General features: G+C 51.7%; 1 protein-coding gene and 1 long non-coding RNA gene across 4 annotated transcripts; one reads left to right on the top strand and one right to left on the bottom strand.

Annotated features, from left to right (window-relative positions):
- Positions 1–1,662: 1,662 nt before the first annotated feature.
- Positions 1,663–25,338, bottom strand: VPS37B (VPS37B subunit of ESCRT-I). Of its 3 annotated transcripts, none has more exons than XM_033097958.1 (5): positions 25,131–25,267; positions 18,208–18,360; positions 5,806–5,977; positions 4,399–4,481; positions 1,663–3,640 (listed from the first exon to the last, which is right to left on the bottom strand). In XM_033097958.1, the coding sequence occupies exons 3-5, from the start codon at positions 5,948–5,950 to the stop codon at positions 3,161–3,163; spliced, it is 708 nt and encodes a 235-aa protein (XP_032953849.1). In that variant the 5' UTR covers positions 5,951–5,977; positions 18,208–18,360; positions 25,131–25,267; the 3' UTR covers positions 1,663–3,160. The 3 variants fall into 3 exon arrangements, with proteins under 3 accessions (XP_032953849.1, XP_032953850.1, XP_032953848.1); XM_033097959.1 differs by having other exon boundaries at positions 18,221–18,360; XM_033097957.1 differs by lacking the exon at positions 18,208–18,360 and having other exon boundaries at positions 25,131–25,338.
- LOC117017570 (uncharacterized) lies at positions 5,985–10,564 on the top strand. Its single transcript, XR_004422094.1, has 6 exons — positions 5,985–7,672; positions 8,228–8,320; positions 8,440–8,517; positions 8,601–9,042; positions 9,182–9,320; positions 9,593–10,564. It is a non-coding gene; the product is annotated as an uncharacterized LOC117017570 (long non-coding RNA).
- Positions 25,339–27,952: the final 2,614 nt, after the last annotated feature.

Here is a 27,952-nt window from a genome sequence, read left to right as displayed (position 1 = left end):
CAGAGAACCTAACGGGCGTCCAGGTTTGAGAGCACAGCTGCTCACCTGGTGGCAGGCCTTGGCCAACTGCCCTTAGAAACTGCACCCCTCCCCCCAGGTAGCAGCTCGTGGGCGGAACCAAAGGATTGTGCAGGTCAGAGGAGAAACAGGTCAACGTGGGTGGCTCCTGCCCAGCTGGCAGGTCGCCCACGGTGCCTCGATTTCCTAGAGGATGAAGTGGGCTGCCCCCCCCAGGTGGTTGGGGGGGGGACGGCAAGGGTCAGGTGTGACAGTGCTTTGAAAATTCACATCTATAAGCCGGGAAGGTGCTGAGAGGGAGCCCTGTCCTTGTTTGTAAGGGATTAGCTTCAGCCAACAGACTTGGCAGTGTATGGTTCTCCCTGCCAAGTACACAGACCCGTGAGCTCTGGCGTGAAGGTAACTATACTTGACCTCACATTACGTCCTTAGTGAGCGGACCTTTAACTGGAGACCCTCTGGTCAGGGACAGTCCCTCCCTGGAGGTCTCAAGAGCAGAGAGAGGTGCAGGGGGTGATGAGCAGCGAGCGCCGTTGTCGGACTGCAGACCTGGCTGGAAGCTTCCGCAAACTATCAAATGCTCTTAGGAAAAAAGCACATTGATGTCTCAGGAAAAGTGTCCCCCTTCTCACAGGAAACCTGCAGCAATGTGTGGCACACGTCCTCACAGAAGTGATGTACAGGCAATGGCATAGTTTCGGGACAGTGAAGGCCGGGCTCGCTCAGGGCTACTCCGTGTTCCCAGCAGCTGAGTCAAGTCCCTTTTGGGGAGCACAGCCCTGATGCAAGGCCCGGGGAGGGCGGGCACTGTGGGAGCACGAGCTAGGGACGGCGGGCACTGTGGGAGCACAGCCTGGGGACGGCGGGCACTGTGGGAGCACGAGCCAGGGACGGCAGGCACTGTGGGAGCGCGGTCCGGGGACGGCGGGCACTGTGGGAGCATGGCCCGGGGAGGGCGGGCACTGTGGGAGCGCGGTCCGGGGACGGCGGGCACTGTGGGAGCATGGCCCGGGGAGGGCGGGCACTGTGGGAGCGTGGCCCGGGGACGGCGGGCACTGTGGGAGCGTGGCCCGGGGACGGCGGGCACTGTGGGAGCGCGGCCCGGGGATGGCGGGCACTGTGGGAGCGCGGCCCAGGGACGGCGGGCACTGTGGGAGCGTGGCCCGGGGACGGCGGGCAGTTCGGTCCCGCCGCGTGGAGCACTGGAGGTGCCTCTCTCGAGGGAAGCAGCATGTGACAGCCCGGAGGTAGGTCCCACTTTAAATACCTGTGGGTGAATCTTCAGAACAAAACAGCCACTGAGTCTATCTGAAACAAGCAGAAAAATGTCCTCACGGGTCACCATCAGCTGCAGCACAGAGGTGAGACCCTGTGGACTGAGGCCGACAGGGAAGCTTCGACCCCAAAGACACACGAGGAACGTGCTTCTTTCTGCCTTTACTGAGGTTTATGAGACGCCCTGATTTTTTTAAAAAAGAAGAAAAGGCTAAAAGGCTCTGCTTAGTGCCAGGACCCTGGACACGGCAGACACTTCAGCCATCTTGCGTGGCTTTATTTTTAACTTCGATAGACACTCCCTATCAGCTTCACTGATATTCTGGAACCAAACACCACAAACACCCCCAGGTAAATAAATGACAGGACTGTTATTAATTCTCTATTTATTAAAAAGGGTCCTACAGCTTTACAACCACAGCTCAGACGTGGCCCTGGAGAGATGGTGAGGCCACCTGGGAGCCCCGTCACCATGTCGGCACTGAGGTCGCACGTTCGGCCGCGCCCCGTGTGGCTGGCAGAGGTATTGGGGTGGCACCGCTGTCAAGATTCACAGGACACGGCAGGTCCACCTGGTTGGCATGGCAGTAAATCGTCCTATACAGCCTTCTTTTCTTTAAAAACAGGTACGACACAGTAAATAAAGTTCAAGTCCAGGAGCAGAACTGTATGGAAATGTGTACAAAGGTGGGTGGCCTCGCCCATTGCCTGCTGGGACAGACCCCTTTGAGGTCTGCCTGATTGGGTCACCTAGGCAACAGGCAGGAGTCCCACATTGAGTTGAGGGCCTTTTGTTAATAGGTGGGTAGTGACCCTTCCCCCCCCCCCCCCCCGCAGACTTGAGCACTCATGGCACCTGCAGAGAACCCAGAGGGCAGGAAGAGCCTTGTAGTGTGTTGGCACCCTCTCTCCAAACCCAGCTGAACGGCTGCTGGAGGCCCTGGCCGGCACCCGTGCCCCGAGGCCCAGGAAGCCGACAATATTGGCTAATAGACTCTCCTTCCACCCTCAACGCAAGAGGGCAGGAACAAGTCCCCGAAAGTGGGGCGCTGGGGCAGCAGCAGGAGCTGGTGACGGCCACCCCCCCGTCTGGGGGCCCGCGGGGGCCTTGGCAGCCCCTCACCGGCACCAGGTGAAGCTAAGGCACACACGGCCCTACAGGTCGCAGGGGGACCGTGCACTGTGCATCACTTGCAAGAAAGGGAACTGCGATCCCGTCATCTGCATTTCGATCTGCTCAAAACAGTATGTGCATTTTTATAAAGTTTCCCTGAATGGTCTTATGTCAAAAAAAGTTTTCTTCCGCAATATAAAACAGGAAAATTACACATGTAATAATAAAAATATTGGGCTATTTCTTCGTAGAAACCCTCAGGGGCCAGCTGAGGTTGGAGGGAGGAGGAGCGGGACGTCAGCTGCTGTGCAAAGTCCAGCTCACGGCCGCCGCCTCAGGCCCCTGGACGTGGCAGTGGGCCAAGTGCAAACCCTGTGTGTGGCTCTGAAGGACCAGGTGTGGGGAGGGGCGGGGCCGCGCCGACCCACCTGCCCCCCAGACTCAGTGAGCACCTTCTGGGCGGGCCCACCTGGCCGACCCTTACGAGGGCTGGGCGCGGCGGGCGGCAGGCTGGGACACAACTGTCTTGAAAATAAAGCAGAAATGATGAACCATGCTTATTAAATAAAGCTGCGACGGGAGGACCGTAATTCTAAATGGGAATGGGCGAGGCTTTCCCCGAAATCATGAGTTCACCAAAACGACAAGACAGCGATCACACGGAGGACGGAGCACGCACACCGGCCGGGGTGCCAGGTCCCGACTCCACGCACCACCGGCCCCCGCTCACATCAGATGCCCCCGGGCCGGCCCTCACTGCAGAATGAAGCCGGGCTGGTGAGGCAGCCGGGGCGGGGGTCTCTGGGGGAGAGCTGGCGGGTACGGTGACACAAACTGCGCAGAGAATCCTTGCTGGGGAGAGAGGCCCATGCGGGGCGGCAGAGGGGGGCACGGTGGTCCCGGGAACGGAGAGGCCTGTCCTGGGCCCATGGCGGCGGCAAACGGCGTGGCTAAGCGTCCTGCAGGCACCGGGGGCGGGATGCGCCGAGGCATGACGGAGGGGGGCCCGCTGGCCTCCGGGGCGGCGTAGGGCAGGGGGGTGGCGGGCACCGGCTCGGGCACCCTGGGCGGCAGCGGGGCTGGAGCCTGCGGCAGCGCCTGCCCCTTCAGCACCATCTCCTGGAGCTTCTCGATCTTCACCCTTCGCCTGTGGGCCAGTGTCCGCTGGCTCTGATACACGTCGATGAAGGAATCCAGTGGGAGCGCTCCCTCGAGAAACTTCTCCGCCATGTTCTGAAAGCAGCGGGAGGAACCCGTCGGAGGGACAGGTCAGCTGTTGGGGAGGGAAGCTCCCTTCACCACCCAGCTTCGCCCCACGTCCGTCCCTTATCTGTCGGCCACAGGCTCCCACGGCAGAGCCTGGCTGGCCTCAGCGGGAGCCCCCGCCCACAGTGACCAGGAAGACAGGTGCTCTGATCCTGGGTGCCCCACCCTCCCAAATGGCAAGCTGGATGGGCAGCAGGCCTGGGAGAGCCAGCCTTAGGGTGAAGGGGGCCCCTCAAGAAGACGGGGGCCCCTGGGTGGCCTAAAGAGGGAAACTGCGCCCAGGTCCGCCCCTCTCCTTACACCGGCTGGAGCCCGACTTTCCCTCCCGCCCCTGGCTGCTTCCTGACACACGGGGGCCAGCAGGGCCCCCCCCAGGCCCGACCATTCATTAGGCTGCGTACTCGAATTGGGTCACCTGCAGCCAGCCCCGACCTGCTGCGACTGCCGACCCCGACTGACGTCCTCAGCGCCTGCGGGGGCTCAGGCCTCGAGTGCTCGGCTGGCCGTGCCCCACGGGCGCTGCTGCACCAGCTGACCCAGAGCAGATGGCAACTCAGCCCCGGCGCCCATCCACAGAGCAGCGTGCACCCGACCCGAGGACCAGGCCCCTGCTTCCAGACCCGGCTCATGTGCAGAGGCACACCGGAGGTGCCCCTTCCTGGCCCTGGGGGTGCGGTGCTCACCCCTGGGTGGGGGCTGGGCCCTGGGGCCCTGGCTCGCCTTACCTCGGTGTCTTCCTCGATCTTGGCTCCTTCTGCCTGAAGAAGGGCTAGCAGGGTCTCCAAGGAGGCGCTGCTGGACTGTTTATCTGGAAGAAGCAGGAGGACAGTGAGGAGACGGCCTTCCAGCACAGGCCTCAGAAGCCAGTGCCCCCAGCCCTTGAAGACAACAAGCTCCCCCAGACTCCCCCCATTTCCCTTTCAAGGAAAGAGCGTTTTAACTAGAAAGGCGCAGGGCTCCCACCTACTGGGAGCTGACTTTCCAGGAAGGCACAAGTGAAGGCCTTAAAAGCCAGGAGAGGAGCCACCGCACACGCCAAGTGCCGGGCGGACTGGGGCTGCAGCTCGCCCAGAGCAGCCAGCGTCCCCAGCTGCCCCCCTGAGGGCCGCTTGCTACTGAACGTGTGCCAGTCACCCTGCCTCCCTCTGTTTCGGGGGACAGCTTACGGAGCACGCACAGCTGCACGGCAGGCCCTGTTTTCCTGTGTACAAACCCCAGCTGCCCTGCAGCTCCCCAAGCCCCTGCGCCGCCTCCCCCACCGCCGTCGCACGGCACGTGATCTGTGCTGGCTGCTGTCACGCACCACCGTGGCTCAGGTCGTCAGTGTGGTACGAATCGGCGGTTCACGTCTGTCACCGCTGCGTAGTCCACTGTGTAAACACCATGACTTAGCCACCACCCCAAAGTGGCCATTCAGATTGTTTTCAAGTTTAGCTATCACAAATAAAGCTCCGACACATGCCACTGCTCGTCTGTGGATAGGCACAAATGCCCCTTTCTGGGCAGACTCAGGGAGGTGCCCCACACAACTTTCCAAGGCGGCTTTGCTGGCTTACACACCACCAGCACTTGGCACTGCCACTCTTCTCACTTGCAGTCCCCCTGGTGGGGTGTGTTCGCGTACATTGTCACTAACTTCCGGAGACAACAGGGGGTGACGGGATCAGATGGCCCCGTGAACTGCACTGGAGGGGGTGACTTTTAACCTCTGAAGCTAAGTCTCCCTGAAAGCCACCCACAGCACCTAGGACTCCCCAGTATACAATTCCTCCTCTTCATAATGGCTGCAAATTAAAGTGTGACGTTAAAATGTCCCAGGGAGGCATACTTTTCAGCCTTAACTCAGAGGGCCTAACTGCACAGGATGAAACATTTGTTGAAAATCACGATGGAGAAATTTGCCTTTTTTTTCTACACTGTTTGGAGAAGGTGGAATTTTATTTAGAAAGTGGTTGGGTCTCTTTTCTAAATTGGTGACACAATTCTCTACATGGACCATTTCTTTATGGCAGTAATCATTGTCTTACTCTGTAATTTTTCCATAAGAATATTTCTTTCGTGAGACGCAACAGCTTGAAAATGTGTTCTTCCCTCAACTCTTTATTCTTGAAAGATGGCCCTAAAACAGTTACCTAATTTGGTCTTCTTTATCTGATAGGCTTCAAAGAGCACCTGGAGTTCCTGGTATTTTTGGGTCAGACGTGCTTTCAGAGCGTCCAGCTGGGGCTGGTACAGAAGGTTTCCTTCTGCCAGGCTCCGGTTGCTGGCGAGCGTCATTTCTTTGTTGAGCTGAACGTTCTGTGTCTGCAAGGAACACACAGGAGGATGAGAACCCAAGTCTGTGATTCCCAGGCGAGTCCGCAGAGGAGCCCCCGCCCCCGGGAGCCGCCCGTCTCTGGCCCCAGCCGACTCTGCTCCCAGCCGACTCTGGCCCCCGATTTCTTGTCCGGACACTGCTTCCCGTTCTTAAAGAGCAAAGCCACTTCCTCTGCACCCAGTTTGCAGGCGGACTTTGTCCTGTGACTCGTTCGCTTCAGTAGCTGCGCTGTGACTGGAATTCCTTACTGCTGCCACTGCGCTCCCAGGGGCACACACTATACAGATTCAGGGCTACATTTTTTCAGAGCGAGCTTCTGAAGGGGAAGTTCAAGAATCACTATATCAGAGGAGGACCAGTTGGCATGATGTCAACTCAGGCTTAACAGTCAGGCTTCAAGATCAAACACAAAAGCCTGGGAGACCGCGGGATGCAATCCATTCACACTGAGCCTGTTCCTCTCTCCCACGCCCACCGCCGCCCCCCAGCTCCTGGCCACCTGGCGTCTGGCCATCCATGCGGCTGACCCGAAGCTTGGGGGATGGGCTTATTTGCCCACGGGGGTTTCATTCTGTGTTCCCAGGGGTGACAGGTCATTTGGGAAGTAGAGAAGCCCATCCGCCGGGACCTCCGCGGAGGCAGGGAATGGAGGGTCTGAGAAAAGGTAAGGGACACCTAGTAAGACTTGGCCAGCAGCACATTTGAATAAAAAGCAAACACACCGACCCATCTGCGCTCCAGTTCCCTTTTCACTCACTGCCCACAGCACCCTCGCTTTCGGATTTGAACTTCAGCAGCACACGATCCCCCCACTACTTGCCCATGTTTCTCTTAGTGTCTCTTCTTCAACCCCACGCCAGTAATTTCGTGCTCCCCTTCATATTTCCTACCACCACACCCAGTCAATTTTCTCTGCTACTTCCTTCCTCTTGATAGTCAGAGGATGGATTCCTGGCTGTGCCACACCCCTCCCCTGCCAGCTGGGCCCTGGAGGCTGGTGCACAGCTCCCGGCACACGCATGCACGAGCACGCACATGCGTGCACGAGCACTCACACGCATGCAGGACTCAGTGAAGTAAGAGAACCAAGACGAGGCGCTTGGAGCAGGGCCTGCAGCAGGAGCCCCAACACCAGGCCGGGGGGGTGGAAGGTCTCCTCAGCAGACCTCAGTCTCCCCCACAGACAGGTGAGCTGGGCCCAGGACCCTAAGAGGACACTCGGCTTCAACCAGAACTTAGATCAATGAAGCCCCGAGCTGAACTCCAGGAAATAAGAGCAGTAAAATGTTCGAATCGGGAGCTGGAGAGGCCTCGTAAACGGGGCTCCTGGCTCTGCAGGGTCTTGGGGGGCCCTCAGAGGGGCGCTCTCCCCTCCAGCCCCCACAGCAGCTGGCCCGCCACGCACGCTGTATCCGCAGGTCCTGTAGAAGAGTGTTTTGTTCGATTGCTAAACCATTTCAAAGTACAAACAAAAATGAACTCTATACAGCTGCTTTGGAAACACAGCTTGGCCATTTCTTTTAAAACGAAATATGCAACTGCTACAAGACCCAGAAACTGTACTGCTGGGCACTTATCCCACAGAAATGAAACGACGTTCACACCAAAAGCCGCCCGCCAACGCTCCGGACGACCTCGTGTGTAACAACAGCCCGAAACCCGGTGTCCTCCTGCAGGTGGAGGTGAGCAAAGCGTGCCGCCTCCACCCCGTGGAATGTTCCTCAGCCATAAAAAGGGACACACCGCTGCCACACGCGGCAAAATGGATGAAGCTCCAGGGAAAAGCCAACGCGAAGGGTCACGCACTCTCTGACCCCATGTACACAATGTTTTGGAAGTGACAGTTACAGAAATGGAGATGGGTTAGCGGGTGGTGGAGGGAGGTGGCCCAAGGGGGCAACAGGCAGGCTGCTCCTGGTGACAGGTGTCCCCTGTTCCCTGTTTGGAGCGTGGACTACAATTCTGCAGGACGTTACCCCTGGGGAACCAGGTGAAGGGTGCCCAGTTTCTCTATTCCTTCTCACAATGCATGGGAATCAACAACTATCTCAAAATGTCTAGTTTCATTTTAAACAAACACTCTGCCGCTGAGCTTTTTCCCTCCCAGCGTTGTCATGTGATGGACGAGCAGGGGTGGCGACCAAGGCCAGCTGGGCCAGGCCCCTGCCCCTGGGCCCACTGCTTGGACTCCATCGATCTTTGTTCAACAAACATTGACTGAGTAACTTACCTGCCAGGTGCTCACGGAGGCCGAGAATTGAGAGGACGGGAGCACTCTATCCTCAGGTGAACTCCGAGTCAGCAGAAACAGGTCCTGAGCTCAGGCCCAGGTAAGCCGGTGCCCACTCACCCCACGCCCGGAGGTTCTGCTCACAAACCGAGCTGTTCCCTGCACAGGCCTCTGGCTCCTTCTCATTGTCGGGTCCCAGCTTAATGCCTCGTCTTCCAGGGCTCCCTGACCGTCCCAGCTAAGCTGACAGCCACCCTGTCATGGCCCCCATTTCTTTCCTGCCACTCATCGCAATCGGTGAGTATTCACTTTGTTTTCTGACACACTGTCTGCCTGACTGGCGTACAAACAACGTATGACTCTCCTGTCATCTCTGGCAGGCCAGCACCCAGCACATGCCAGCTACTCAGGAAGATCTGCTGAATGCAGGAGACCCTCCCTACCCCCAAAAAGGCCAGGTCTGGCAAATACGGTGGGTAACAAAATGTGGAGGGAAAGAGAGCTGTGTATGCCAAACAATTAATGCTCCAAATCCTTTCCCCAACACACGGGCTCCCTTAATAAAGTCCTTTGAGACTGAGTTGGGGGAAGCGGGTGTCTCACGCTGGATCCAAGGGTAAGGCCCAAAGCCAGGTTTCCCCAAAAGTCTTAAGCGAAGGCAGCAGCTCAGCACAGGTCTCCCGAGGTGACCACTGGGAAGGCGCCGGCACCCAATGACAGGCGCAGGGCCAGCCTGCTAAGTGTCACTGTACAGCAGGATCACCTGTTCAATTCCCAGGGCCCAGACCGGCCCCACCTCAGCCAGATGCCGGACGGGTCCAGGTACGGAGGCTTCCCCGCGCTGCCCAGGGGACCCCCTGTGCAGCTCAGAAACACCGCCGCAAATTCACCGTAAAATACATCTACAAACAGATCTTGCTCTCACAGGGGCTAAGTGGGGTCAAAATCACTTCTCCTACAGGTTAGAAAGTCCTACGAGAGGGTAACACAGGAAGCACAGGCTGTAATGGAAAGACATTTAGCTCGTCTGCACGGGATGCATCCAGCAGGGGCGAAGTCGCCGGCCAGCAAGAGGCCAAGGGAGGCGCCAGCCGACGACGGTGAGCTCCAAGTGTTTCTATCCTTTGGGTGTTCAGACATTTTTACATTCAAAACAGCAGCAGATTCTAAGTGGCCACCCAGGGCACACCCAACAGCACTCTCCAGGTGGACAACAGTGGCGGTGGGGACAATGGCAGAGGGGACAACGGTGGCTGGGGGGGACAATGGCCAGGGACAATGGCAGAGAGGACCGAGGACACACGGGTGGAGGGGGGCAGAGCTTCTTTTCTTAAGCATCTAATAAAGCGCTTCCAACACCCCGCCTGCCCAGGGCACACCTCTGATGCTGCATTGGATACCAACGAGACTTTCCTCTCAATATCCTTCGCCTTCAGGCTGAGGAAAATGGGGAGGAAACAGCCAGGCTTCTTCTGTCATTTGCACCGCGAAGGTGAGCTGGAGGGACAGAACTGGGGCCTCCATGGCAACAGGCACCCCGCACCCGGCCAGGCCCAAGGGGCAGCCACTCTGGGCGACACAGCCCGACTCTCCACCTCCTCTCAGACCAACTCCAGCTCGACGCCTGCGACAAATCTGTCCAGTGAATCTGAGAGGCCACCGTATTTTAAGAGCCATGGGCCAGAGCCAACATACCTGAAATAGAAAATAGAGGCGCTAGGGAAATAAGCTGCCTTTGTTTTAAAAAAGGAAACAAGGTATTTTATATACACTTGTCCAGACAGAAATGTGAGGCTCCCTTTATCTCTCGGGGTGCTCACGTCAATATATGACGTTCTCATAGAATGCACGTTCTTCCTCAAATGCACCTGTCGTTCCTTATTTCCTTATTTGGGTTGGGGGAGTGTGGGAGAAAATAAAGTGGGTAAAAAAGGAAAACAGGTGTAAACTCCCCTCCGAGCAACACACCCAAGGGTTACAAATGAAAGAAAGACACTTGGGGACTGGACGGGACGCTGCCTGTGCACACCGGCCAGTGGTGGCTCGGAAGCGGGGGTTTTCCAAACCAGATCCTTCTACAACATGCAATGCTGACTCGAGCTGGCTGCTCTGGCTCCTTCTCCTGTAATTAGACCTGCTCCTTCCTAAACACTGGCCGGCAAATCTGCCCACGTTTCCAAGCTAAACCTTTCTATGGAAAAAAGAGCGGTCCCTTACTCCCCCTTTACACTGTAATATAACCCTTATCACAGTAAAGTAAATGACATTATTGAATTGTGTTCATGAATTTCAACAAATAAACGGGAAATCTTGATAGTGCTGGAAATCCTTTAAACACTCAAAATCCAGTAAGTACTCGGAATGCAGGACGCGGTCCTTAAGATACAGACCCAGGTACACCCTGCCCCCCCTACCCCCACCTCCCCCGCGGCCCCACACAAAGCTACAGCGCTCGCTCACGCCATGGTTGGGCGGCTCTCTTGAGGTGTAACTCACACACCCCACAACCCCCCATTTTACGTGTTCCACGCGACGGGGTGTAGTGTGCACAGAGCACACCTCTGGTGTTACTCTATTTGTGGTGTAGCCCATGTGCTGCTCTCGTTCCTGAGGGTTTTCTGAGGCATCCCACGTGCTGGCTCTGAGCGGAGCAGACAGTGGAGACAGAAGTGGACAAGAAAGCTGTCCCCGGCCTCGCCTCACAGAGGGCAGCTCGTCCACCGAAGACAAAGTAAACAGACGCAGAGCAAATTCCTTAGCACTGTGGAACGATGGCGTTTTAACTCTCCTGGGAGTGACGGGTGCTCGTAGCAGCAAGAATGGTCCACAGTCTCCTAATTTGGAAAAAGGGTCTTTGCAGATCTAATTAAGTTAAGGGACGAGAGATGAGGAGATCTTCCTAGATTATCTGAATGTCCCTCACCACAGTGACAAGTGTCCTCTTAAGAGACACACAGAAGGCCTTGTGAAGATGGAGGCAGGCAATGGAGGGATGTGGCCACAAGCCCAGGAAGCTGGCAGCCAGGAGAAGCTGCGAGAGAGGCAGGAACAGTCTCCCCTGGGACCTCCAGAGGGAGCACGGACCTGTGACTTCGGGCCCCTGCTCTCCAGAAGCGTAAGAGAATACATTTCTCTTGTTTTACGCCACCAAGTCTGGTCATTCGTTATGGCAGGAGGCTAACACAGTGCTGGAACCTTCCACCTGTTTCCATCTGTGCCCCAGCGGCCATGTGGCTGAACCACATCTGCCACTTCAACGGGCCACTTGCCTTCTGGTTCTAGCTGGATTCAGCGATGAGACTGAGGCTGGGAGAATGAAATGAGGAGGGGTTCTGTGGGGCCCCCTCCTATGACGGCCCCTGTACGTGGCCAGACCCCCATCCAAAGCAGCCCTGGCCCGTCTCTCGGGCCAGAGGTGAGAAGTACACAACTGCGGCCAGCGCTGCACCAGCCCCGGGGGTCTGCACCCACCATGTCCTTGTAAAGAACACCTTTACCCTACGCTTCTCACGTCCCCCAAGCTGAGGGCCCGGTGCTGCCAGATGCCTGACTGACGTCACTGGAATAGTTTTCCCTGCCAGTGACATAAGATGACGTGTGAGCTCCTCCCTAGCGCTTCCTGTGTCTTATTCACTGGCGACGCCCAGGGCCCAGCCGTGCCCAGGCCAGCTCAGGCACATCACCGAACACGCGCGCAGCTGAGTCTGCGGGAACGGGGCTCGCTGGGGCCTCAGGCCCCTGCCAGTCGTTAACGGCTTGCTAATCCGTTCTGAAGGAGCTTTTTAAAAAGTTTATCGTAGATTTTTAAACAGTAACATCCAAGTTTAACGCTTCTTGTTACAAACAACCAGCTGTTTGAGAAACACACCCCCTGAGGTGACTCGGCTCCACACGACGCCTCTCCCCGTGGAAAGCGCATCAGCATACGAGAGCGGTGCTACGGCTACGATGGCCTTGAAGCCACTGTCATTCACACGTCTCTTTAAAGACCACCCACACGTGTCAGTACCTGGCTCACAAGTGTAACAGCCACAACATGCTCGGCACAGGGGGTCATTCGTCCGTCCGTCCATCCATCCACTCGTGGAATACTGTCATTCATTCATTCATGAAATCCTTATGAAGCACCTCTACGTGCCAGGCTCCGTGGGGCCAATGCCCACAACAGTCTGTCCTCGTGACTGTCCTGCAGACAGGCCCTGGGAGCTGCACGGCGCCCACGTTTAGGGGGCGCCATTCACGCTGTTCTGCAGGCGGGGTGCCCAAGCGCAGACAGCATTTGCTCCTCACATGAGACTCCAGAGAGAAAGGAAAGACCAAAAAAATAAATAAATAAATAATCAAAACGTGAATTGCAAGATTTCGGTAAGAAAAGTGACTGGTGGTGATGTGCAAGCTCCACTCTTGCCCAGGCCTTCACATAAACCCCTTGTCCAGGATTTGCTAACACTTACTGAGCACTTACTGCACACTAGCCACCATGCCACCTTCTCTTCCGGCACAGTTATCTCCATTTAATCCCCTCAGTGAAGGTGAGACAAACTTGTCCCCATTTTACTCAGGACAAAGGAAATACAATCTTAGGGAGGTTTAAGGGACCACCAAAGCCACGAGTGCCCAGAAGGGACCCCAGAGCTACGATATAAAGTGTTGGGGTTTTCTGTCATTAAGTATGTTTTCTACATGACTGATGCCATAAGCTACGCCACAAAAGCTACTATAAGCTGCTGTCAACTACACAGGAACTAGTCTGCTACCATTTTCCTCTCTTTTCAAGGTCCAACAATCATCTGAATTTCATTTCTATTTGTATCTTTTCATTGAGGATATTTTCAAGCTCAAAACAGAAGGAGAGCGAGAAGTAGAACCAGTCCCTGTGTGCCCTTGCCCAAGGTCAACCAGTAGGGGCACTTCCCAATCTCCCCTTGTCTATGCTCGCCACAACTTTTTTTGTTTGAAGTATTTTAAAGCAAATCTCAGGCACCATATCACTTCACCCTTCAAAAACTGTAATAGGCCTCTTTAATGGGTAAAAACTACAATCCTAACTGCAATGGCATAATTACACTTCCTAAAATTAATAAGTCATTCTTTAATCTCATCTTCTGCACGTGTATGTGTGGGCTTGCCTTCTTCTGTAATGAGTCTTTTGCCTCATCTACTTGAGAATCTGAAATAAAATAGTCTATGTAGGAGAAGCAGGATCAGTGTTTGATTCCGCCTCTTCTAAACCATATCTTAGAGAACTGACTTAATAATCAAGCAACCTCCAAACTGATCAATAAGTTTTTCCAGAGGTATCATTATTAAGTGACGGATTTTTATTTTTTATGTTTCAATCAGTTGCAGTCACGGATCTTACTGATGTCAACATGTCCACGGCCCATGGGAGACACATCAGCTCGGTCTGAAGCAGACACACCCCAGGATTTGACAGCTCCCCTGCTCTCTGGTGAAACAAGGTACCCCAGCACCACCACTACATGACCGACCAGGGCCAGCCCTTCTCGAAAAAATGCCAGTTCCTTTTGGTAGGAAATTTGTTTTGATTTGATATTTTCCTCTTCTGATAAAATTAAATTGAAAGTTGTTTATAATACGTAGATGAAGAATGAAAGAAACCTTAGCTTTTGCAGAAAAGTTCAGGTTGCATTAAGACTTTAGATACAGCAGGCTTATGGATTAGGTGATTAAAAGGCTGGCATGCATTTAAGCCAAGTTAATCTCATCTCCGTTCACTGTACTACACTTGACCTAGCTCACCAATTACTTTTAGGATAAATTTCACTAAAGTACATGCCATTTGAGTATGGTCTTTAATATTAAAGGGTAGGGTTATTAGAAAGGCCAAATTCATCTTCCATTCAGCAGAAAGACTTCCTCAGTGACCAACTCATGTCACCACAATCGTCCGACTGAATGCAGGCTCTCAGGAAGAGCCTGCTGTAACCCAAGCCTCCGATACCCCGAGCTGTGCTGCAAATAAACCGAATGAGGCTTAATTCAATACAAATGTTCCTTGAGTTTTAATGAAAAAAATTAACGGTTGCAGAGATGAACTGTTTAACATGTTAACAAAATTAAAGATCTGAATGTACAAAAATACATAGAAAGCACTGTGAACATTATGAAACTGCTCTAAAATACACCAGTCTCGTGGGCTGTGTGAAACCATCTCCAAGGCTACAGCCTACTCGTGAAGGGAAATTTACCAGCTGCTTATCAAACCTTCCACCAAAACAACCCACTCAACAAGCAGAACATGGGAGTAATAAGAATTGCTGTTTTTGATTGCAGACATCAAAATCCCTCTTGATGAGATGAACTGGTGGCGCTAAGAAAGTAGCAGGCAGTGGGGTGCAGCCTGAACCCTTCCACCACGTGGAGCTGGCTGCATCTTAAATTAGTATGTTATTCCCTCTCAGGGCAGCTGGCCACAGAGATACGGAAGGCCAGGCTTGAAAGTAAACGGACTTGTCCCGGAGAAGAATTAAGTGGACTCGGGGACACACGATTTGAAGTTTCTAGTTCTGGCAGGCACAACATACCAAGGTGTCTTGTTCTTTTTTCCCTAGAAGACTTATTTCCTAATATTCAGAGAAACCAACCCAAGCTCTCCGTCCTTCCTGGACTTATGTGGATAATGCTGACAATGATAAAGAAATGTAATAGGTCTGTCGGTTCTGATATTAGAATGTCACATTACTTTACAGATGTTACTTGCCTTCTAAGACCTGGGGACTCTGGGTGGAGAGAGAAGGGGTGAGGAGGACAGGGGATGGGACACCCTAACTGATCGCAATGGGAACGGTCTTTGTCCCTCACCTCCTGAAAGCAAGGGGCTCCTCACACGGGGCCCCACCCGAGTTGGCCAGAACCCCAGGCTCAGCAGGTGAGCAGGGGGCGCCCCAGAAGGCCTCACTCCCTAGCCTCAGAGCCAGCTGGCTGCTGGTGAACCGAGCAGTTTGGTTAACGCAGTAAATCACTCAATACCCACAGCACGTTAAAGACACACATCGGCCCACGTTTTCATTTAAGGCAAAGGTCTTTTCTTAGAGAAAAGGTCCACTAGTAGCTTGCGTTCCCAAAGTCCTTTTCGCCCAGACCACGTCTTTTTGTGTGGAGAGCTTAAAGACACTGGACACGCAGGATTCTCCCGTTTCCCCCAGTCTCATTCACCAGCAAGCTGTTTTTCCAGCGAATCACCTTATGTTAACCCTTCCCAAAGCACTCAGCTTACACTTCTCACTCCTGGTTTATCAGTCGCCACAGTATTTAACGAAATCATTTCATTATTGTAACAAATAAAACCAGAACGAGCAGGTGTGAGAGCAAACACATTTGACTCTGGGTAGGGATGCGACTGCCCAGTGGGGGCAGAAACGCCTCCCACCTAACCATGGTGTGGGGGTGGGTGCAAGGGGAATGACACACATCAACCGCTACACGTGATGAAGGAATGGCGGCACCAATTCCTGGTCCACTGGAGTTAAATGGAGGGAGGTCAATTAATAGATTCTACTGTAATTTTAAAATCCGGATCCCTCCGTCCTGCCCCCACCAAAAACAGCCTAACAGAAAACAGACTTTCTAAACTCTGCTGTTCTTAGCAGTTTCTAGCCAGAACCAACCACCAAAGCACTCATTTGTTAATAAGAACTTAGGGTTCTTTCCTCTTCTATACTGCCTTTTAACCACAATTTACAAGAAATGCCTGCATGAGAATGTTCTGCATAGTCTTTACACAGGTGCAAAGAAGAAAACGCCTACCCAGATGGATCCTGGATTTATCTTTAAGACTACACATCTCCTGACAATTTTGCTTTTACACTGAAAAGATATCATAACACGAACTTTCCAACACCTGACTCCAGAATTCAGTTTACTAGAAAAAATTTACTCTCACATGACTGAAATGATTCATCTATTCAGTATGAGAAAATGCTATTTTAATATGATGGGGGTTGGATTTTTTTTAAGTCTGTGGCTAAAGAAGGGGACTAATCAAAGGAGAATCAGCTACTCTAAATTATTCTACTTAAATTTCGTAACAAAAAAACTTAATGCAATTTTATCTGATGTAAGGAATTATATGTTCTAACTAAAGAACTGCCTAGATTCTTAAATCTTTCCCAGTTTCAAGAAACATTAAATATTGCTATTTTAACAGATTTATGTTCAAAATGTTAACTGCAATATAATTTATGATGGCAAAAAAAGCCCGCAAGTATCCAATAATAAGGGAATGGTCACATAAATTATGACATATCCACACAATGAAATACCATGTGGCCATTAAAAATGTCCTCTAAGAATATTCTGATACAAAAGTGCCCATACATATTCTTATAATTTGGTAAGATGCCCAAAGCATAACACAAAACAAACAGAAAATTGTACATACAATATGATCTGGCAGGGAAAGACACAGAAAGGAAACGTATGAAATGTCTGTTAACAGTCTTTATCTCTGGGAGGTGGTATTACCTGTGATTATACTTTTTCTTTACAGTTTTCTGTATTTAAATTTTTTTCTATAAGAAACATGTAAAAAATGTTAGTTTTAAAGGTTTGATCAGTTGGGATCACAAATAAAAAATACTATATACTTCCCTGCCTTCTTAGAGTACGTGAAAGTAAGACAGCCTTTGGGAGACACAGCTGTCGTTATCACTGTGTGAACCCACACTCAAGGGCTATGGACGCAGATGTATCTGTTTATCCCCGAATCAGCATTTGCCAAAATATGCCCCAGGGAACCCAGTCCCAGGAAGTTTGGGAAATACTGCCAGCCGTGGCCCTCTGGAGCTTTCACATACACCCTAGCAGGAAGAACCAAACAGAGCAAAACAAACAAAACCCCTCTTAGTGAACCACTGGTTTCCAAAACTCATTTCCCATGCAGTCCTTTTAATGTATGTAATCACCGTTCATCTCCACAGAACGAAGGCCTAAGGCGGGGGGTCCAGACTGCGGCCCGCGGGCCGACTGCGGTCCCCAATCCACTGTGAATTGGCCCGCAGCAAATTCCAAAAATATGTTTAGTTTACTTCAATAAACCCGGTGAGGCAGTAGGTACTTCACCTCGAGTGAGGGGCCCGGCTGTGTGTGTGTTTTACCGCATGTGGCCCTTGGTGAAACACGGTGAAAAAGGTTTGGACGCCCTGCTCTAAGGAAACACGACCCTAAATCCAATGGTGCCACCACTTTACCGACTGTCCCCGCGTCCATGTGCTGGCACATACTGCCACGCGCCGCGTCCAACACTTTACACACATTATCTCACTGAATCCTTGTAACAACCCGTAAGGAGGGGATCATCATACTCCCGTTTCAAAGACGAGGAAACTGAGATGCCGGAAGGTTAAGTTGTGTCCAGTTTCCTAGCAACCCAGTCCCCAAATCCTATTTAACCTCAATGCTTAATAACTGACCTTACATTTTGTGTGTGTGCAGCTTTTTATAACTTTTGCCTCCTCTCTATCATTTATTTCTTGATGATACTATTGGTTCTACCAGTTTTCCCTACACCTTTTAAGAATCTGACAAACCACATGACCGAGTGTGTTGTTATTTGAACTGTGTACAAAGCAACACTCGACAGGCTGTGCAGTGAGCCCAGCACGAGCCCTCCCCGCCATCGCCTGGCTGCCTAGGGTCCTCTCCCCAGGCGTTGTTTCGCCTTCTGACTGATCCGCCTGCTTTCCGGTCTTCTGCCCCTCACACCCATCCTCCTGCTGGCTGCCTGAATCATCCATATACATTGCAAGTGTGACCGCAGCACTCCCTAGCTTAGAACCCTCCAATGGTTCCCTCTGACTAGAGGGGCCAAACCCAAGCTCCTGCTCTGGCAGGCGCGAGGCCACCTGGTCTCTGCCCGCCTCTCCGGCCTCGTCCCCACCATGCCCTGCCCTGGTCCCCCCAGCCCGGGCTGTGCACACTCTCCCTGCTGCCTACCCCCTGCCAGAAGCCCTTCTCCCTCCTTACCTGGTTAACTCACCCTTTGAATCACAGCTCATGAGTCACCAGGAAACACTCCTTCCCTGTGATCTCCCTCAGCCCACAAAGGCTGGTTGGGTCTCCTTCCCGCGGGGGTGTACACGCATCTGCACTGTTTCACATGTACCATGTTGTGTATACCTACGCAATCCAACAAGATAAAAACTATGTGGCTTAGCGGTTTCACGTCCCCAAGGTGCCGCATAAAGGCTGAGGAAGTGAACAAGCTGTGTTCACATTAATGAAAGCTGCTGCCTGCTGGCAAATAGTCCTTCGCCCGGCTCTGTCCCGCTGCCATCCGTGCACTGGCCACAGACATGGCCATAACCTCACGGTGCCATCCGCTAACCTTGGCGGTAACAGAGGATTTGATTTGAGGGAAACATGGACTCTATGACATGTTTGTAATAACATAAACTGGTCCAATACCTGCTTTTCACATAAACGCTCTGGCACAGTACCGAACAACATTTCTCGTGATTCCATGAGAAATGCTTTAAAAGCTGTCCCTTGACAGACCTCCCTGTAACCTGATGACGAGCAAGCGGCAGCCACCTCTCGATTTTCACTCTTCCCTCTGCAGGAATTCTCCAAAGATCTTTTCTGTCTTTGTACCACGGGGTAAGAGTGTCCTGAATGATGATGGAATCTGCAGCGCCCACAGAGCCGAGGAAGGAAACCAACCCACCAGGGCTCCGAAGTCAGCACGTCTGAGCGTCGGCATCACACCCGAGCACAGCGGCCACACACAGGCCACACCTGGACCTGCCACAACCCCCACAGCAACATTCTGCCACAAGTACAGCGATAAAAGGCCACGGAAACGGCAAAGCTGGCCTAGCTCAAGAGCACACCCATTCTGCACGTGACGGCTGAGGTTCCAGTTCGGTGGCTTCTAGGTTCCTCTTTTGACCAGTCTGATAAAGCACAAGCACCAGGAACAGGAAGTCGACCTGTCTGTAACATAAAGTCAGCGGACTCGTTTCTCCCTCTTCCTTGATGGCACCTCTTTGCTTCTCCCAATGGACTAGTTACTCCCACCGGCCTTTCGAACTTTTGTATCGCCTTGATTTCAACAAGCACTTGGAGGGAGTTGGCCCCAAATCTGTATCTCAGCAGCCTGCTGGCCTCAGCTCCAGAAGCACACGTCCAACCGCCTGCCGACGGCGCCGCGCAGCCGCCCGCTTGGCCCTCACTCAGGCTCCCGGTCTCGAGGACCCCTCTCCGCCCCCCTCTCTTACTCCCGCTTGAAGCCCAGTTATCTCCACAAACTTAGCAGCACTACCTGGGCACTTCCTGTGTGCCAGGCATCGTGCTAGGTGCGAGGACACAGACAAACATGTCCCAGGCTAGGCAGGCACACGGGGAAGTAAATGACTTACAAAATGGGTGTCAAGTGCCACAGAAGACGCATACAAAGAGGCTAAGGGACCGTGTGTCAGTGACCGAGGAGTGGGGAGAGCCCTGGGAGGCCACGCTGTCAGGTCCCTCCCGCGGGCAGGGGAGGGGCAGTTCCACAGGGGCACGAAGCGTGGAGGGAGTCCAGCGGCTGGCCTACGTCTCCTCTCCCAGGCCCCTCGCTCAAATCCTGGTTTCTCCTTCCCTGCACTTCTGTTTCCACTTCAGCCTTGTCTTCCGGAATCTTCCCACGCCAATCCAGCCCATACACTGCTGCCAAATTCATCTTCCTAAAGTGCCTCTCAGTTCATATTGTTCCTCTGCTCCAAAGTCACGGGAACTCACTGCCACCGAGCTCACACCTTGGCACTCTGCCCCCGCCAGCCCCATTTCCCGTCATTTCCCTGCTCATAAGCAAATCTCATCACAGTAGATGGTAACTCACCAGCCATAAAACCTGTCCCGTGCTTTCCTGCTCTGTGCCCGTGCTCATGCCATCCCTTCTTCCTGATCCCCCACTTTTGTCTGTGGAAATCCTACTTAGAGAAATGCCTAATCCTGGGAGGTGGGGGATTATGCTCAGGGCGGAGCCAGAAGAGGGCTTTTCACAGGGTTCACTTCCTCAGCTGGGTGGCAGGTACACGGATGCTCCTTAGATTAGTCTAGACACTCCTCAGGTACTATTGTATCTGACGATTTATTTTCTTAAATCTTATCCACCTATCAATGTCCGTCTCTCGCAGCAGGAACCTAATCTAGCCAGACAGCTTCTCTTCATCTGACCTGCAGCGTCATATACAATTCACACGAGGCCTTTTGCTTCTTCTCTCTTTTTAAAAAATTGTAGTAAAACACACATAACATAAAACTGACCATCTTAAGGGTACACGTCTGTGGCACTAAGTAAGTACGCTCACATTGTCGCACCACCACCCACCCCTATAACTTCTTTCATCTTCTCAACAGAAACCGCCACCTCTTGCAGTGCAGATGTTTGTGTACCTGGTTTCTTCCCAAATTATAACATAGGGATTATGCATGATTCATGGTGCTTTCCTTGACGATACCTTGCACACAGTAAGTGCTGCGTGGCTATAGAACTGAAACAGACTCTTGAAATGGCAGCAAAAATAGCACGCCTTTTACTTTTAGCAATAATAGTTAATAACAATTACTGAAAGTTCACTGTGTCATGGTACCATGTGGAGCACACTTATCTCATGGAAGTCACCCAACAACCCTTTGATGTGCGTTACTGTTATTATCCTCTTTATTTTCAATGAGAAAACTGCCACTGGAAAGACTGAATACTTGCCAAAGGTCAATCTGCTAGTATCAAAGGCCAGCTCTGCGCTCTGCCACTCCCACAGCGCTTTTAATCAATACACATAGGTAGAGAGCAATTAAATAAGGGATCAGACTTCATCTAAACCAATCTGACAATTCTGGAAATGTCTTATTAAAGAACGGGAGCCAGCCTCTACTGAAAGCTTCCTCTATGCCTCGTCCCGTCTTCACCTGCTGTTCCACTGAGCCCCACAAGAACCCTAAAAGGCAGGCATGGTTACTATCCTCCTTTTACAGTGGAGGAACTGAAGCACCGAGAGTTTAAATCACTGAAATAAGGTCACACAACTCTCTTGATGCCTCCTTTAAAAAAAGATAAAAATCGGATAAAATCGAATTCCAGAAAATATCCCGGGCACAGTTATTTTTCACTCAAGAGTTAAAGTAATAATAGATCCATGGAAGAGAAGATTTAAACATAGAAGCTGAAGCCTCTCTATACAATAATGATCGCACCACGGGAACAGGAACAAACTCCAGTAGCACACACTCCAAGAGTTTAAACCTTAGCTTCTAAAAACCAGTCCCGCCAGCGTTCCAGTCCCGGGTTTAACGAGGTCGGTTCATTTCAATGAGCCAGTATGATTCATGCAGTAGCCTGGCGGCCTCACACACCTCCCACTAGAACACGCCTTAGGGAAACAGCTCCTTCCAGACCAGACTCTTTACTTTCCACAACACAATCCGTTTCTCAGACCCTCAGCGGTTTTGCCTGTGGGCATTTTCACTTGCCCGCAGGAACAGGGACCCTAAATTTGAATCCTTAGTTAGTGCCGATCAGTCAGCACTTCCTCAGAAAGCCCACTGGGAGAAGTGACCTGAGAGAGGGCCGGTTTCGCTGCCTAATCTGCCTAAAGCGACAGTTCCTTTTAAGGGAGTGCCCTCCAAGTCCAAGGGGGTTAACGTGGAAGGAGAGAGAATGGCACATTCTACTGCCAAGTAAAAATAACTTTAAATAAAAATAACAATGTGTGCATCTGAAACGTCAGCCCCTGGCAATACGAAAGAGCATAGATCATTAGGAATACACGACATTTAGGGAACGGCCAACTGGATGGGGGGGGCGGGCGGGGCACTGACAACGGGAACGTCTGTTGCTCTCCTGCGGCACTAAAGCTCACACACCACAACTGAAACAATCTAAGTGAAGCATAATGTAGGCTGTATTTAAACCTAACAGTGAATGCCTTCAAAACGCAGCCACGCTTTCCAGTCGCCACAAAATATCCCCTCAGGCTAGAAGAAGCCTTGCTCTGCAATTTAAAACACTTCCCTTTGCCAATTTAAAAGAAAAAAGCCTCTGGTTCAGGTTAAGAGATTCTATGCTGTAAAAGGCCTGTTCCATTTACCGTCTCATCCTAGACCTATTGAGACACATAATCATTTTGATCATAAAAAGGTAAAATGTTTCTTAGGCTAATGGCCAGTAACAATTCACTTAAAGTTCTTGAAATAAGACCCCGTTCACTTGGCAGGATGATCTAGTATTAACGACTATCAGTCATCTTTCTAAAAAGAGAGCACGACAAATGATTAGTATTTGCACTTAGTCTATTGAGCACTGAGTACGTGCTGTGTTAAGGCACCACCATCTCACATAAGCGACACATCGACTCCATGAAATAAATATAATCACATTATCCTTCCCCAGCAGACGCTCAGAGAGGTGAAGTGACTTGCCTGGGATCACACAGCTGGGAGTGGCCAAGTTCAGCCCTGAGCGTACGATTCCAAAGCCTGAATGTTACTTTAACACCGCATCCTAAATGTTCCTTTTGGTCAAGAGTGGACAGTTCACAAAGTATTTTCTTCTGCTGCGTTTTACAACCACCCCAAGGTAAACCAACGCACAACAATAACAGCTGAGTGAAACTATCATAGCCAAAATTTCAGTTGTCACATTATACTCTTTCCTTCAGAAGCACACTGCACATGACCAGGGCAACAGGATTTGTGGAGTGTGACCGTGGCTGGGTGAGCTGCCTGGCTAAGGTATTCTGGTCTTCACATTCAGTCTCCTTGTTTTACTTAAAAGCACTACACCCTAAAGAACAAACTACTGCTGAGTTATTAACGTGAACTATGTGGTCTAATCAAGTGAAGTCAGTCAGCCCTCAGTATTTGTATAGAGGACTCTGGTATGAAGGTCACCTTTACTAAAAAAAAAAAAAGTCCTGCTAGATTAATTTGCCTTGCCCTTTATATAATAACCTCCAGTTTCCTAGATAGAGGAAACAAATGAAGATATCCTCATAGCCTCCATCAGCAGAATTACTTGTCTCTTGCTACAATCTTCCCTCCACTAAAAGGCAGTTTCTTTCTATTAATGTTCCACCAATACAACTACAGTACTCTGTTGTTACTGAAACAGGGTAGTCATATATAGTAAGATAACTTGCAGTGTTACACATTAGAAAAATATACCTATCATTTTATTATTACACCAGAAAGATGCCTGCTGGCAATCAACAAAAGGTTTCCTGGCAACCAAAAAAGCAGAGAAACTAAGCAAAGGTTTTCTTTCTTTGGAGACACGAAACTCTCATTCAGTCCAGAAAGATGGATTTTGTCACTTATTATTCTCTAAAATAGAAAGTGCCACATGGAGACCATAAATGGGGTAAATTGCATCTCGGAGCCGCGTTATATGTGCCAAGTTACAAGCCAGTGAATACAAGGGGTGTATTAATGGAAAGACTGATACCATCTCACTACAGTGGCCTCTCTGTAGCTCGGGACAATGATCTGTTGAGAGTTTTCCAGTGATTTTGAATGTGCAACCTCCAGACAAGCCCCATTTTAAGGGGGCTGGCTCAGTGATGAATAATCCCTCCTCCGAAAGAAAGCCAAAAGCCCCCACACAGGCTTCTGGGTGAGACGCTCAGCCAGAGGCGTGGGAAGGCTCAGACTTCAGAGACAAAGGAGCAGGAGTGGTAGATGGGCCGGAAGGGCTGGGATGAGCCTGGGTCCATCTGCCTGGAGAAGACCCAGACCCATAGGATGGGACTTCCAGAGAAAGTTCAGAAGGTTGGCAGAGGAAGAAAAGGAAGCACACCACAAAAGCACACGGATGAAGCTAGTTACCCCGAGAGCAAACCACGCCAGGAGGAAGGGAGGTAACCTGACAGGGGCGGGCACTCGGCTTCCAGAAAGGGGGCAGGCCCTCTACTATCAAAGTGGGGGGGTTGTTGGCTGTCAACCTCCAAACCTCAGTGTATCTTCTCCCAAAAAACAGCTCCAGGAACTCTCCTTGTCCCCCAGGGGTGTGGGACACAGTGGGGCAAAGCCACTGTACTAGAATTCCCACATTCCCTTCTTCCACGGAAGGGCTACTCTTACGGAGAAAGGGATCCTGGTACCACCCTTAGGCACACCCACAAGATCAGCGAGAGGTGCCCCCTGGAATAACTGTTAAGGTCACTTCCCACTGAAGTCCGACCGGGGAGGACCCCTCTGACACTCGGGATCCCTCAGATACACGGATACTAGTTAAGTCAGCTTCGTGCCTCCCAGCCTCGGAGACCCCTGCCCAGACCTAAAGCACACCTCAGGACTACCTCCCGGACTCAGCTACAGACACTCAGCCCCCCAAGCCTGTCTTGGAAGCCTCAAAATCCTCTCCTAAAACTCACATCCAGCTAGTCCACTCAGCCCCTCGAAACCTATTCTCAGACCCCCAACAACTGCCTCAGTTCCCCTGTACCCCTCAACCTTCCCACTCAAGCCCCCCACTCTCTGCCCAGACCTAACCCTCGGCCCCCTCAGTTCGCTTTGTCACCCTTAATCCTCGACTACAGTCCCCTCTCTAACCCAATCTCAGTCCCCCAATTCCATCCTCGCCCCACCAGATTCAGCCACAGCTTTCTCCGTCCCCAAATGCCCAGCTCAGGCTCTCTAATCTCCGCTTCATTCTCAGCCTCGGGTCCTCGGCCCCCCAAACCTCGTCTCAGGACACAGTCAGCCCCCCGAAGCATCTTCCAAGGACGCTTTTCTCCCCCCGCTCAGACCCAGTCTCGGTCCCCTCATCCCCGACCCCGTCTCCAGCCCTCCCATTTCCCGTCCCAGCCCCCTCACCCCAACTTGAGGCACCTCCAGCTGGCCGCCGGCCCCGGCCCCGCGCGCCCCCCTCGAGGCCCCGCCGCCGCCGCGAGCCCCGCGCGGCTCACCTCCTCCATCTTCTGCACCATCTCCGTCAGCTGCCCCTCGTCCTCCAGCAGCTCGTTGAGCTGCACCAGCGACAGCCCGGCGAACCGAGCTTCGCTCCCGGAGCCCGCCATCTCCCCGTCTCCGCCGCCGCCGCCGCTCTGGCCGCCAGGCTCCGCAGACCGGAAGCACCGCCTTCAAGGCCCGCCCCCCTGCGGGGGGGCACGTGACGCCAGCCCTGGGGCGTGACGTCATCACCGCGCGGGCGGGCGCATGCGGCCTAGTGGGCTGGGCAGTTGGGGTACCCGGGCAGGGAGGTGTCTTAGGGCGTACTGGGGGCTTCTAAGGGGAGGGACTTAGGGACAGACTTGTGACGCAGCAGTTGGCGGTGATGATGTCACTGCGGCACAGGAAAGTGTGCCGTGATGTCATAAGAGCCTTTTCCTCAAAAGAAATGCTGAGATCCAAAGAAAGTAGGCAGAGGGAAGGAAGTTCCTGCCGCCTAAGTCCAGCCGGGCCCAGAGAACCCCAAAGAAGGGGACTTTATGGGGAAGCAACTTTAGGCTGCGGACCTGCCAAGTCATTCCTTAAAAATTTATTGAGACCTACTGTGTGGGCTGGGCATTGGGTGCACAGTTCCGAATAAAACAGAAAGGAGGCCTGCCTATACGGAGCTAACAGACTGACAAAAACAAGTAAAATGGTTACAAATTGAGAGAGGTCAGAGAAGGAAATGAAGGCTGAAATAAAAGGATAATGGGGAAGGCTTTCTTTAAGAGAGTAGTAAAAGATGGACTTCTCAGAGGAGGTGACATCTGAGGAGAGCTAAAGGATGAGAAGGGAGGAGCCAGCCACCATTATTGTCTGAAGACTAGCATGTGCAAAGGCCCTGAGGCAGGACTAGCTTGGTTTGTTCAAAGAATGGGCAGAAAGCCGGATAGCTGGAGCATCATGAACAAGTGGCCCCTTTGCACCAACTCAGAGGAAGGTGCCCAGACATCCAGGTAGGCCAAACTCTGCTCTTTCAGAAATGACACAATTTAGGGTGCAATTGCTCAGTCTCCCCAACTATCTAGAAGCCTCTCGAGATTGAGGAGTCTGGGAACTCATTATCTTGCTTTGGAATCTGCCACAGTTCTAGTTGAAAGAAACCTGAATCTGAGGTTAACCACTACAGTCCCCCCCCCGCCCCAATTTTACACATAAAGAAACTGAGGCCCTCGGAGGAGGAAGTTTTTGGGTTTTTTCCAAAATCAAGTCATTGGCAGGTCTCCTGGCTCCCAGTCTGGCATCCACCATGCTGGCATCATACCACACTGAGCTTGTCGCATAACCCAGCACTGAACAGTCGAGGCATTCAGTAACACTTATTGGCTGACTGATGAGCTCTGTGTACGAAGACGATGCTTCTGCTCCCCCATCTGTACAACATAAGGTCTGAGTTGTCTGCCCACACATTAGACTGGGCGCCACTGACCCATTCTCTCTCCTCCTGGCCCCTCGTGACTAAGGGCACACATTTGTCGAAAAACGAGAAATGTTAGAGGAAGCATTTCATGTTACCTGTAAACAAAAGGGTTTTTTGAGTTCACGAGGAACACTCGATAGTTTTCTTCATTTGAATTTGTTATATACTTGGTCAAAAAAAGTGGTTTTGAGGAATAAAGACCACAAGAAAAAGAGGAAGTAGAAAGTCACATTTATGGTCAGGATCTAGCTCAGTTTTTTTCCTTTCTCTCCAGGAAAAAGAATGGAGAATAGTAGCTACATTTCCAGAAAATTCTCACCAAATTGAGAATAGCAGCTATGTTTCCAGGAAATTTCACCGAAGAGGCTTAAGATGTCCAGAACTTTTTACAGTCCCCTCCGAAGGAGAGAATAAGGTTAGGAGCTGGAGAGCTCTAGGTTAGAGAGGGATGAAGTGCCTCAGCCAAGAACACACACCGTGGACAAGCCGGGTTCTGAATGGCACAACTGTATACGGTGCTCAAATGCCACTCAAATGCTCGGTGTAAACGAGGTTCACAACTCAGCTTTGCCCAATGCTTTTATGACTCTTCTCAAACCTGTTTTCTGCCACCAACCTATTCAAGCACATACCACTTCCTTTCTCAAACAGGGCAAACCACAGAAATATCTTGTTTTCTGCTGTTCTAAACACTCCTTGTTGCTCTTAAAAGTGATTGTAAGAAGGAAAGACACATCAGAAAAATCCTTGCATTGGTGTCAAACCCATTGATTTTAATACGTGGGTGGACTTGTACATTTGTTGCTCTTTTTTCTGATTGATTGATAACTGTATTTGGGTTTCTCTGTGCACCTACGTCTGCCTGTAACTTTTGCAGGTTTACTGAAGTTTTGCTCTGGCTAATCAAGGGTAATACTTTTATGTGCCAGGGCTTCTCTCTCAATGGGAGCATTGTTACCCCAGAAATGAATATCCTGTTACACAACATCAGGAATTGTTTGGAAAGCACACTTCAAAAAAAAGAAGAAAAAAGAAATACATAACCTTCGCATAGCTGAACCTTAAAATCTTCTAGCCTTGAGATTAGAATTCTTTCTCTCTGATGCAAGTTCGTAGAATTATTCATAAATGTTTTCCAGTTTGAAGAGCTGGGAGAAAACGTGTTGACCTGGTAGCCATAGCATATGCTACGGAGCTATGTGTGGGCAGGGGAGGAATTACTTCCCAAGGTGACAGGTGGAACAGCTACGCCTCTCTCAGGACGCACAGCCTGACGTCACCACCCTTCTCATTGTCATCTACTGATATCTAAACACCCAGCATTACCTAAGCACCAGTCATCAAGAAGAAAAATACCATTTTAGACACAGTCTCTGC

This window comes from Rhinolophus ferrumequinum, chromosome 25, assembly GCF_004115265.2.
Source record: "Rhinolophus ferrumequinum isolate MPI-CBG mRhiFer1 chromosome 25, mRhiFer1_v1.p, whole genome shotgun sequence".
NCBI classification, from domain to species: domain Eukaryota; kingdom Metazoa; phylum Chordata; class Mammalia; order Chiroptera; family Rhinolophidae; genus Rhinolophus; species Rhinolophus ferrumequinum.
Note: the sequence above shows the minus strand (reverse complement) of the source record. Positions and strands in the feature narration are given on the sequence as shown.